The sequence below is a fragment of the Mixophyes fleayi genome, chromosome 1, assembly GCF_038048845.1.
Source record: "Mixophyes fleayi isolate aMixFle1 chromosome 1, aMixFle1.hap1, whole genome shotgun sequence".
NCBI lineage: Eukaryota > Metazoa > Chordata > Amphibia > Anura > Limnodynastidae > Mixophyes > Mixophyes fleayi.
The window spans coordinates 128,298,429-128,311,860 of NC_134402.1; the positions used below are offsets into that span (position 1 = coordinate 128,298,429).

At 39.5% G+C, this 13,432-nt stretch overlaps 1 protein-coding gene and 1 long non-coding RNA gene across 2 annotated transcripts in view; one reads left to right on the plus strand and one right to left on the minus strand.

Annotated features, from left to right (window-relative positions):
- LOC142142024 (uncharacterized) overlaps positions 1–13,432 on the minus strand; it is a 226,312-nt gene that overhangs the window by 150,085 nt on the left and 62,795 nt on the right. The gene's annotated exons all lie outside the window — the stretch shown is intronic.
- The window catches only part of PRSS12 (serine protease 12), a 182,884-nt gene that overhangs the window by 98,966 nt on the left and 70,486 nt on the right, over positions 1–13,432 (plus strand). Inside the window, exons 7-8 of the mRNA XM_075200339.1 lie at positions 775–916; positions 6,192–6,388. Coding sequence (XP_075056440.1) covers positions 775–916; positions 6,192–6,388 — 339 coding nt within the window. The remainder of the gene's footprint in view (positions 1–774; positions 917–6,191; positions 6,389–13,432) is intronic.

A 13,432-nucleotide genomic window follows, 5' to 3' on the forward strand; every position in this document is an offset into this window, starting at 1 on the left:
GTGACCCAAGTATAGAAGACCTGTGTATTTCATAGGCTCTGGAAAAACCAATAGCTTTTGCAGAGAGTAAAAGGTTTTGCACCTCCTCAATAGGCAGGAAACTCCCCTCTAAATGCACCTTTACTTTGCCCTCTAAATGCCCTTTATTTCACAAAGTTGGCGCACTGGTGTGACCAATCTGGAACACCCGTGATCCAGCTAGTGGTGTATGAATGTATGTTTTATATCTATAGAACTAATTATATTAAATGATCTCTTATAGAGACTTTTATAAATACCTGTAGTTACACCACAACTGTCCCCTCACTTTGCCACCATCACTTCTCCATGCTAAATTGACTAATGAGATATAATGGGAGATAATGGAGGTGGCATCACTTTTTGGTGCCAACATTTCCAAGTGTGTTATACATTTGTAAATGTTTTTGAAACTAATATATAGACTTTATCTTACGCCGGCTAGAATTCATAAAATATGGTCTGCAGACTTTAAGTTCTGCTGACGCAGTTGTGGTAAAGTAAATGACATTTTCCATGTATTCTGGACATGCCTCTCACTAGCTTAAATGATCAACTCAACACCTTTAACTGTATGTCATGTAAAGATATGGCCTTAAGCATATTCTGCTTCGTCTGATGCCTTCTATGTACCTGCTCCCTCATTCCATTTTCCTTGCCTTTGTACCCCTTCTCCTCTCTACCATGAAACATTTCATTAAAAACCAATGATGATATGTGGCAATCATTCTCTCCATTTATATATGTTCCATACAGATGGTTCCGTCAGGCTAGCAAGTGGTAAAGGTAACCATGAAGGACGCCTGGAAATATTCCATAAGTCACTGTGGGGGACAGTATGTGATGACGGGTGGACAGACCTGAACACACAAGTTGTGTGCCGCCAGCTTGGATTTAAGTAAGATTCATTTCATGTTTATTATGTAAAAGAGAACTATCAGAACAGGTAAATTAGGTGTGAATCTTAGGGCTTGTAGGTATTACCCCCTCTGTATTCTTGCCTTGAGCACCAGCTACATCAGTCTGTTAGGCTCATGGGCATAAAGTTGGATACAAATAAGACAGTAGCAAAGCAGAAGGATTGTCCACAACAGTATTACTTGTTGCTGGATTGTTATTTTTATTTTCTAGTTTTTTTTAGATATTTGTTGGTTACTGATTTTATTGATTTAAATAATTTTGTGACGTATCACTGGGATGAGATGTCAGGCACCTACCAGCAGCAGGCGCTACTGAGCTAGGAGGCGCGGAGTCTAACACGCTCCTGGTTTTCACCAGGGACTCCCGCAAGGGAGTATATGGGCTCAGCTGCAAGGAGCGTGCATGTTGCAGCTCTCCAAGTCAGTTGCTGGTGTGGTGGGCGGTGAAGAGAGAAATGAACAAGCTGGGTCGGTAACAGGTATCAAGCAAGATCCAAATCAGCAGGCAGAGGATAGTGAACAAGCTGGGTCGGTAATAAACACAGGGACCAAAGAATAGTCAAGCCAAGCAGAAGTCAGGAACCAGGAGACAGGTAGGTAACAGGTGCTGTACAAGGTAATAACCTAATACTATCGGACAGCACGGTGGCTTAGTGCCTAGCACTGGGGTCATGAGTTCAATTTCCGACCATGGCCTTAGCAGTGTGGAGTTTGTAAGTTCTCCCCGTGTCTGCGTGGGTTTCCTCCGGGTGCTCTGGTTTCCTCCAACACTCCAAAAACATAATAGTGGGTTAATTGGCTGCTATCAAATTGACTTTAGTCTCTCTATTTCTGTCTGTCTGTGTGTATGTTAGGGAATTTAGACTGTAAGCTTCAATGGGGCAGGGACTGATGTGAGTGTGTTCTCTGTACAGTGTTACGGAATTAGTGGCACTATATAAATAGCTGCTGCTGATCAGGGCTGCCAAGAAGAATTCAGGGCCCGGGTACAACAAATTCATGGGGCCCCCCTCATATTCAAGTAAGCCCCAAAATTTTTTTGCGCCGCCTTACGGCGGCGCAAAACAATTTAGGTGTATGATCATACATTCAGGGGCGTGGCTAGCCAAACGGCGGTGCAAAAATTTTGGGAGGTGTGGTCATGCATTTGGGGGCGTGGCAAACGTGCCATTGGGGCGTGGCTAACATAAAAACCACTAGGCTCTCAATTCGCCGGAGCGTGACATATGTTCAAGCACTCCTGACTTTCAGGACATCTACCACCACAGTGTAGTATACAAACAATGCAGTGTGTACACAAACAGTTCAGTCTTGGCCTACACCTTACATTGGGCACAACATTCACCAAAAATTGGTATTGTCCCTACTAGAATCACAACATTTCACACACTGTGCTGCTCTCTCCTACCTGTTCTTCTCACTTTCTCCACCTGTGGCTGCTGGTTTCTTTAGTTGTGGCTTGTCCGGATCCAGGAATGTTGAAGGACCTATTTTGAAAAAAAAAATGGCTACATTTAGAAAATTACAGCCAGCCCCGGCGTTAAATCAATAGCACCCACAATTAATAATTAGGCCTTCCTCCAGCCCCAACATTAAAATAATACTATTCACATTTAATAAATAAACTTCCTGCAAACAGCCCCAGCAGTACCTATTTCTTGCAACCATCACTGCCATTAAATAATTCAGTCACATTTAATAAATAGACCTCATTCTCCCTAAACTCACCCCAACATTCAATAGCCCCCAAAACTTTTTTTCTCCTCTGTTCCTCTCTCCTTTTTTTCCTCCACTGTTCCTCTTTCCCACTTTTTTTCCTCCTCTGTTCCTCTTTCCCACTATTTTTTCCTCCACTCTTCCTCTTTCCTACTTTTTTTTCTCATCTGTTCCTCTCTCCTTTTTTTCCTCCACTGTTCCTCTTTCCCACATTTTTTTCTCCTCTGTTCCTCTCTCCTTTTTTTTCTCCTCTGTTCCTCTTTCCCACTTTTTTTCCTCATCTGTTCCTCTTTCCCACTTTTTTTTCTCCTCTGTTCCTCTTTCCCACTATTTTTTCCTCCACTCTTCCTCTTTCCTACTTTTTTTTCTCATCTGTTCCTCTCTCCTTTTTTTCCTCCACTGTTCCTCTTTCCCACATTTTTTTCTCCTCTGTTCCTCTCTCCTTTTTTTTCTCCTCTGTTCCTCTTTCCCACTTTTTTTCCTCATCTGTTCCTCTTTCCCACTTTTTTTTCTCCTCTGTTCCTCTTTCCCACTATTTTTTCCTCCACTCTTCCTCTTTCCTACTTTTTTTCTCATCTGTTCCTCTCTCCCACTTTTTTTCCCTCCTCTGTTCCTCTTTCCCACTTTTTTTCCTCCTTTGTTCCTCTCTCCCACTTTTTTTTCTCCTCTGTTCCTCTTTCCCACTTTTTTTTCTCCTCTGTTCCTCTCTCCTTTTTTTTCTCCTCTGTTCCTCTTTCCCACTTTTTTTTTAATTCCTCTGTGGCTCTCTGCTTTTTTTCCCTCCTCTGTTTTTCTCTCCCCTTTCTTTATAGTACTGTCCATCTCTGTTTTCCTCCCCTTGCCTCTCCGTTTCTTTACTTACCTTTTGTCAACTTCTTTCCTTTCTTTTCTTCTCTTCTGTCAACTTCTTTCCTTTCTTTTCTTCTATCTCCTCTTCTGTCTTCTTTCTTCATGCTGGCTGCAGCGTTCCTCACTGACTGACGGGCGTGACTTGATGACGTCACGCCCGGCAGTCAGTGTGAATGGAGAAGAGGAGAGGAGGGACACGGCGCCGCGCGATCACGTGAGTATCGTTTTTTTTCTTTTTCTTTTTTTCTTCCAGCTCCCCCCACCAACGAATAACCCCCCCCCCCCCCCCCCCCGCGGGAAAAAAAATAAAAATAAATAAAAATCGCAAAAAAGAAAATTATAAAAAAAAAAAAAAATTTAATTAGCGGAGAGGGCCCGGCCCGGGCCCCCTGGCATGGCCGGGCCCGGGTAAAATGTACCCGCTCCCCCCCCCTCTCGGCGGCCCTGCTGCTGATAATGATAATATTCTGGCAGCATGTTGTGAACCTTAAATAGAGGCTAAAGGGACGTCACTGACCGCTAAAACGCCGAGCAGAGGCGTGTCCTGTCGCCTAGCAACAGAATGCAAAACAAGGAAACAATGCAAGGTCTAGTTTGCGCTGGCTTAGCCAGATACTTCATCTCCATTGCCGTTTGGACTTCCACAACCGTATACATTTTAAAATTGTTAAAATTGTTTTTTGGGGTGGTCTCTTGGTATCTTTACTGTATTGTCATTGCTTATCTGTAGTTGTACTATGTAGAACTACATATAGCAATGAACTATTATGTAGTCCATTGCTATATGTTCTTTATGTTTTTTGCTCTAGCGCAGATCCTTTGTGGCACCGCACTTTTTGGGTGGGGCCCCAAGTGCCCCATTTCTGAAAACTTTATTCTCATTTGTTTAGCTGGCAATTTCGATTGCTGTTGTTTTCGTAATACTGACAACAGTTGGATTACACAGTAAAAATGACCATCAGATTTTTCTGGGTGGTAATAAAGCTGATTTATGATCAGCAAGGAACAGTAAAACCGTAGATGGATTGGCAGAAGATAATATATATCATAGCATCTGTTCTGTTTCAAAGATAAGTTAATGGGTTAAACTGCAGCAAGTGTTCTGCTGATTACTGTTGTCTCATTAAAATATCATCTTCACTGAAATATTTATTGCTCTGGGATCCCACAAGACAACATGTATTGTAACACAAAATGTTAGTGTATGGCAATGAGAATGCTTCTCGCTGTAAAACAGACTGTGAAGCAAGATGAAAAGCTCTGACTTAATGGTGCAGACCGTGGAGGTCTTATTATAACACATGTGTTAGAGAACTGCACCACCCACAATGACGGCTGTTATTCATGTACATAGAGCCCACACCATCTGCTGTTGGACTTTTTATCTCCTCTTTTGAATGTATAGACTTGTGCATGTATGAATGTATTGATATGTCTGCATTACATAAATTAGTTTTCTTTTTGAACTTTCCACATGTTCTTTATCCTACTGATGAATTACTAAGAATCCAGTGTAGACATAAAGGAGTCAGTACATTTTTATTTAAAGTGTCCTATGGATAATATTCTAGTAATATATTTACAGGATTTCAAGAAATTAAATATTTTACTGTAATATTACTAAGGATATTGTGCCAGATCGTGCAATATACCTTGCTCTTTTTTTAGTAGGGTCAAAGCACCTTTTTGCCATCATTCTTCATTTCCTGCACGTCGATTTTGTCCTCCTGTGTGAAGATAGAGAGCAACATGTAGCCAATCAGATCTTCAGAATGTTAACTCCAGCACAGAGTATTTGAGGAGATGAGTGTGCTGATCTTGTGGGAAGCAGTAATCTGTCCAATTATGTAATTATTTTAATGAGTACAGGACTGTGTGTGACTGGGGCAGTGTCCTGATGAGAGGATGGAAAAATAGGCAAGTTAGAAGTCACATGTTAAGAGTTTGTTAGAGAAGACAGCAAGGTCCCATAACAGCACAGAGTAGAAACTTGAGGCTCCTATCAAACTGATTGTGATGTGGATTGAACCTTTATATGAAAAAAAGTTAAACTAGTAAAATTATCGAATATCAATTCCTATTATCTATTATTATGAGCAAAGTTGAGGCAACATTTCATGCAAATTGAGTTTGCAGCAGAACAGGCCGCATTGCAAATCTTCAAAGTTTCGGTCAAAGTTTAGAGAGTTTAAATTTTCCTTTGCCATTCTGTGCAATGCAATTATGCTCTGTATTTCTAAATGTGCATTTGCTAAATGTATAGTCTATGATTAGTTGATTATGATTACATCTGGAACAACAATGGTCAAAAGATGCTGCTGTTCGGTGTAGTTAGGTAGAACTGACAACACTTAAGTCTAAATTCTCTTAGAAAAAGAGTGCTGAATTTTAACAGGCAAATGTGTAATGAGGCAAATATTTTGCAGAACACCATTGAAAATTTGTTTATCTGTAATCCCAACTGGTTTAATACATATAACCCCAAATTTTCAATCAGTCAGACAAAATACCTAAGAAGATTGGATTTATGATACAGTCTAATAAATATAAATGATTAACCTGACTGTGCATGCTTCTGAGTATTACTAACTCACCAAGTGATGCGGTACAATACCAATGTACTATGGTTACTTAATTTAGTAACTTAATGGTTTTAGATAACATTTTCCTGTACATATATTTTCTTAGGTATGGAAAGATTTCCCTGGAAAATGATTTTGAGGAGAGTACTAGTGTCATCTGGTTGGATGATGTTACCTGCACAGGCAAAGAGTCCACCCTCATTCAGTGCACCAACCAAGACTGGGGCAAGCATGACTGCAGTCATGAGGAGGATGTTCATATAACTTGTCATCCAGACACTGATCAACACAGACCTATGACGGGTATGTAAGACTCAAAAATAGCATTTCTAGGATATAATGTTAAATGTGTAAATGTATCTCTATCTATCTATCTATCTATCTAATATATATATATATATATATATATATATATATCTATATATATATATATATATATATATATATATGCATATTTGTATACAGTATATATTTATTATGCAGTGTATTAATAATGTTTTCACACATAAGAATCAGAATTTTCATTTGTGAATAACACACAGAAAGATAACAGTAAAATATAAGGTAATAAATATGAAAAATTATTATAATTTAATCATTCCCCTTCTTGGCTAATATCTTGTTTAACCATCTCTGACAGCAATTAAAGACAGTTTTTACATAAGTCTCTGTTAAGTTTGAATTCCAAAATGAAGTAAATCCCCAAATTGATGACATCTAGTAGATAGTTGGAAGGTATGATATATGTATGTATATATGCTAGAGATGTTCACTGACCCCCGTGTTCTGGCTTTGGTTTTGGTTTTGTATCTGGATTAACTTTGTGGTTTGGTTTTGGCAAAACCACCCTTGCGTGTTTTGGTTTAGGATCCCTATTTTTTTCTAAAGTCCCTAATTTTGCTCTTTTTTCCACTACATTATTATTAACCTCAATAACACTAATTTCAAGTAATTTGCAGTCAATTTTGACCACCTCACAGGTCACAATATTATTTTCTTAAACTTTCAAACAATGACTGTAACAACCTGCCTGGATGCTAAGCAACAGAGCTATGACAGAAACACACGGCAGTTCATAGCACATCTAGGAAACATTGCCACACAGCAGTGGCAGAAAAAAAGTGGTGCAAGATGGAATTGTCCTTGGGCCCTCCCAGCCACCCTTATGTAAGATAATGAAAAGGACATATACAGTTTAGCAAAGCAAGCACTCCAGTGACATGCAGTGCCACTTTTGTGGCTGAAGTGCTTGGTTTGTTTGGGCCCCCACAAAACAAGTATCAATGGGCTTAAGGCACCTAAGCAAACAGCGGTGTTAAGGAACTCTACTGTGGCAAGTCATGCACCAGTGAAGCAGTTCTTGCCAGTGATAAGAAGAAGGCCATTGTCATGCCTGGGCATAAGACCAAAAAATTCACCTCTTATGTGTGAAATTATTTTTACACAAATCCTGACAACAGTTGTCTAGCCATTTGTAGCATTGTAAAGCCACAGTCAGTAGAGGTGGGGACCTTAACCATCCAGGAACCTCATCCATGTTACACCATTTGAAGCAAGTTCATGGAAAGCTTTTGTGAAAATCAGAAACTTATGATAAAAAATAACAACAAGCAGTCCAGCATTAGCTACCTCCCTTCTCTCAGCAAGATTCCAGCACCTGCAATCTACACCCCCAACACCTTCATTATCAATATCCTCACAAGTGATCAGAGTTAGTCCTGCATCCAAGTTTTTAAGTCGAGATGACTCCTCCCGTATCCAGGACTCCTCAGAACAATCCTTGTGAGTTAGGCCCGCTGCTGCTGCTCCTGCTGCTGGGGGTGGATCTTCAGCCCAGAAGCAGACCAAGAAGAAGACTACTAGTAGTTTACAACAACTGACTGTTAAACAATGGTTTGCAAGAGAAAGCAAGTATGAAAGCTGTCACCCAGTCGCAAAGCGGATGACAGACGCCATGGCAACTATGCTAGTATTAGATCTGCATCCAATATCCACTATTAATGCAGCTGGTTTTAGACAGTTACTTGAGGTCTTCTGTCCTCGTTACCAAATTCTATCACGCCACCATTTTACTAGAAAAGCTATTCCTCACCTCTACCAGAGTGTTCGGAAAAATGTAATTATTGGGCTACAAAATACCATTCTACCCACTGTACACTAAACCACAGATATGTACAAAAGCGGAACTGGGCAAACTAAAGATTATATTATTGTGACAGCCAAATGGGTTGGTGATTCGCCTTCTTCAGCAAGGACAGCAGCAGCATGTACCCAAGAAAGTCACATTTTTCAGAGGCAGGCTACTCTGTGTATCATCTGCTTCACTAAGAGGCATATTATTATTATTATTATTATCGTAGATTTGTAAGGCACCACAGTGCTCCATAGCATCGTACAGTTTGGAAGACAAGGACATAAAGAAAGAAGGACAAAAAAGAGTAGACAAGGTAGAAAAAAAGAATGGAGACATGAAATCAAAGGGTATGGAGGACCCTGCTCATTAGAGAGCTTACATTCTAAAGTAAAGAGGGCACAGCTGAAACAAGAGGAACGAGTGTGGCTCAGAGTTGAGATTGAGATAGTTGTGAGGGTGCATTAGTGTGAATAGTGTTATGGAGGATAAGGTCACCTCTAAATAAGATATGGGTTTTCAAAGACGTGGGAAAGTGTGATTGAGTGTGGATGGGAATTCCACAAGTGGGGAGCAGCATGGGAGAACTATTGAAGGTGGGAGTGAGAGGTGGTTATCAGAAACGAGGTAAGGTGAGTGCAGACACTGTTAGCTTGAGTCAAGTGATTCCCCTAATTAGACTTTTTGAAAAGCAGCAAGAGAAATTGAAGGAGAAAATGAAAAAAAGCAATTCCGCTAATTATGTTGGACTTGTATTAAGTACTTTATTCACTTCACCAAGATCCAAGAGTTATCAACATCTTGAAATCGGATCATTACATTTTGGCAACTGTACTTGATCCTAGGTTTAAGAGCTATGTCTTCTCTTTCTTTCCAACTAACCCAGATCTCAAGAGATGCAATGAGCTCCTGGTCAGCAAGATGACAGATCAAGTGGTACATGACAAAATTATGTCTCCTCCTTCAGTGTCTCTGGAAATTGCTGCTAGGAAAAAACTTAGCTTTCCAAAGACACCCTGTGGTGATGCAAATGAGTCTGCACAACACTTTGACATTTGGTCTGGTCTAAAAGAATTGCCCAAAAATCGTGACAGCTCTTCTGTAAAATGAACTACAAATTACATGAGGAAGGCCATTACTGGCAATTACATCAAAGTACACAGACTTCTGTGATGGTGGATTACAATGGGATGAATTAGTGTTGTTTGAGGATGATGTACACACTGATGAGGGTGAGGATGAGGCTGAGGATGATGACAACAACGACTTGCCACAGTACAGTTCATTAACAGCACTGTTACCTTATGTGCCTTAAGCCCATTGTTGCCTTGTTTTGTGGGGGCCCAAACAAACCAAGCACTTCAGCCACAAGGAGTGGCACTTTTGTGGCTGAAGTGCTTGGTTTGTTAAAGTGCGCATGTCCTTTTTAAGATCCAACATAAGGGTGGGTGGGAGGGCCCAAGGACAATTCCATCTTGCACAATATGACAACAGTGTAAATTGCAGGTGCTGAGATCTAGCTGAGAAAAGAGAGCTAGCTGATGCTGGTATGCTTGTTAATATTTTGGGTAGAATGGCATGTTGGCAATTTTATGTTTTTCTACAGTAAACTTTCACCTTTATTAGAGAGGTGTTTTTTTTTCTTTAAAAAGGTACAAGCTTTTTATTTACATTTTTGTTTCCCTGACTTAAAACCACTATTCACTTGAACATAGGCTTTAGTACATAAGGTAGAGGGATTAGTATGATCATGACTGAGATTGGAGAGTGACAAGAACAATGCCACCCCTCCTGTTTCCGTATGAGCTATAGCATAGTAGAATGTCACTGGAGACTTTTAAGAACACTGACAGACCTATTACAATTTCTGTTTCAGTACTGAACCCTGCTACCTCTCCTGTTTCTGAGTGAGCTATGGCACAGTAAAATATAAATGCAGATTTTAAAGAACACTGCCAGCCCTATTTTTTTTATTTCTGCAATGACAATTAGCAATGGAGTAATGGAACTCTCCTCTTTGTATGTTACCTATATAACACAGTACAATGTGACTGCAGATTTAGAAGACCAAGACTGCCGGCCCTATTTCTATTTCACCAATGACAATTAGCAATGGAGCAATGGAGCTCTCCTGAATGTCACTGGAGACTTTGAAGAATACTGCTACCCCTCCTCTTTCTTTTCTATCTATGACGCTGGCCATCTGAACTAGAGACTGCCTAGAACTGTGCTACCCCTTCTGTGTCCCTCTGTGTAATGGCGTTGGATCGCCATAGAGGGCGGTACTTATAAAATCCAAAACTCGCAAGATCCGACAATGTAACAATGACGTTTTGCCTCGTTTTCAGTTCTGAGGGCAAGCGAAAGTACCGAGCTGCCCAGATCTGCTAAGTTCGGGTGTGTTCGGTTCTCAGGGATCCTGAGCATCTCTAATATATACCTATGCAATATGCTTTCAATTTTCATTAATTTGCCACCACACTCCCCTGAAATTCATGCCATGTGTAATTTATTTCTCCCATGCCACCAGGGAAGGGCTGGCAAATTTTAGCCCTGGGGGCAAGAATCGTCTCAGCAGCTTATTAGGAACATTTAAAGGAAGAAAAATTACAGGTTGCCCAGTGACCCTGCCCAAGGTAGCCCACTATGGGACCGGCCTGGGTGGCAGATGCCTCCCAGCTCAGCCTGCCCCTGTATGCCACCCTACCCCTCAATTCATTTCTTTCCCACAACCTTTAATTTTGTCCCCATAACCTGTAACGTATTCTCAGCATAGCTAGTTCTTTTTACATTCTCCACTTCCCCTGTAATTCATCTTCTCCTCCCTCCTCTAGAATCCATTACTCCTCTCATCCTACCATGTAATTTATTTTCCCATGTTCCACAACTCACCACCTACCCTGTATGTCATTAACCTCACTTTATTTTTAAATTAAAATCATCTTGTCTTCCCTATTATCAACCAATGCAGAAGGAGAGGGAGGTTTAATTAAAACCCGGGAGGCCGACCCTCAGTGCAGATGTGCTGTGGGGAAATAAAAACACTGGATGAGTCACATTAGGTGCCTAGTTCATCTAGTGGTAGCACCGGCCCTGGTTACACTATATTTAACAGTGGTTGGCAAGAGTGGCCTAATCTAGACCTACTCTGCACTCCCACAGACCCTTCCACAAGTATGGTAATAATTTATGGTGTCCTCGCGTTTTCCCTGCAATCCTTCAAAGATGGACTGCAAAGGTGACTATCCACCATAAATGTGGCACTCAATGTTTCTTCACAAAATGCACATTATATTATGTGTGCTGGTAATGTCAGGGGCACTTGTTGTGATGCAGCTGTCACTGATGCACACGAGGCCCTATTGTGTGTGTGTGTGTGTATATATATATATATATATATATATATATATATATATATATATATATATACACAGAGAGAAGTAGGTAGATATATGTATATAGATATAGATATATATATATAGATAGCTAAAAAACTCTGATATAATAGTGCACCGATCTTAAATATATACACATCAGATGGTCTAGGGGGAGTTAAAGAAAAAATTGAACTGTGCTTTGCAAAGCGGATTCACAGACATAATGTGGATCCTCACTAAAAAAGGTTTAGAACCCCTTGTCTAGTGTACGAGCTTCCTATAAAAATCAGGATCCTGAATTATTCCTCTCTTACCATCTGGGACTAGGTGATCATAAATCGTCATATATTACAGTTTCTGGTGAGTCTAGGAATATTAAAGGTGACATTTTAATGTTACATTCATTTTGTTTCTGGCTGGCTGCCATTTTGCACTGTAAAATGTAATTTAAAGTAGTACCAATTTCTTGGCAGTCCCTGTGATTTTGCTTTAGCATGAGTGGAAAAAAAACAAGGCACAAAGAATGAGGCATAGAAACCTTTAACAATAATATTCCTTACATCAGTAGGTAATTAAATGTATCTAGTAGAAAAATAAACATATTTTATGTTAATTTAATTGTATTTAAAATTAATGGAAGTTTCCCAACATTAATGAAATGTGCGGCTCTGATTACCAACCTAAAGCTGTTTATAAGTGACTATATTCAGAAACATTAAAAGAGAAAGTATTAAACTAGAGAAAAAGTCATTAGTGGTGATAAATTGTAAGCATGTATTTCACACACATCCTTTGTTGTTTTATGATGTAATGTTGACGCAAAGAAATAAGGCATTTTTAGATTAATTTAATACTTAACTTTATCCTTCCACATGGCCTGGAAAAACTTAACAGAACCCATGTCTGTTGCTCACATAAGTACAGCACATGAAAATTCCATGGATACATTTTAAATACAATAAGAGATGGTTTTAATATATAGATTACAATTAAATGTTGTTTTAGTATTTTATCGGGCATGTATATGTGTGGATTTGAAAATATTAGTGTTGTCATTTGTCAATGTTTACACATAATATAGATTTTACAGATGCATTGGAAAGTAAATTGTATAATCTATTAATATTGGTTATTTAACGATTCCTCCTTGATTTTTTTGTGTTTTTTGAAAGTAAATACTTTATTTTATTAGGTTTTATAGGATTGGAAACATGTGAAACAATCATAACAAGAATAAAAGTAAAAAACATATTTAACGGAGGAGGGGAAATGGAAATGTCGGGTTGAAAAGGGGTAGGAGGAGGGGAAGTGAGCAAAGGAGGGAAAAGAGGGGTAAGGTTTTTTCCAAAATTCAAAAAATATGAAGGTTTAGAATCAATAACATAACCAAAAGCAGTGCTAGAAACAAACATTTTTTTTCTTAAAAAAACAAAACAAAACAGAAAGCAACCTTACATGTGTACAGTAGGTGTAATCACTGTAGCTAACTTGACAGGTGTTATCAGTTTCGGTAGGATTGAAGCAGGGTGCACTTCCTTAACAGTAATGTGTGGGAACGCTGGATGGTGTACTGGAGAGGGTGAAAGGAAGGAGAAGAAAGTCTATGTTTATATGATTGGAATTTAAAGGAAGGATGGATTATTTGGTTTTCAACTGTGATTTCACCTTATAATAATCTGTCCAAGGAGACCATGTTCCATGGAAACTGTTAGGTGAATTATGTAAGATGGCAGTGATATGCTCCATATAATAAATTAGCCAAAATAATGTTTATTGTGGCAGTTAACAAAGGGGGATTAGCGTTTTCCAATTGGAATCAATTTAACATTTGGCTGCGTT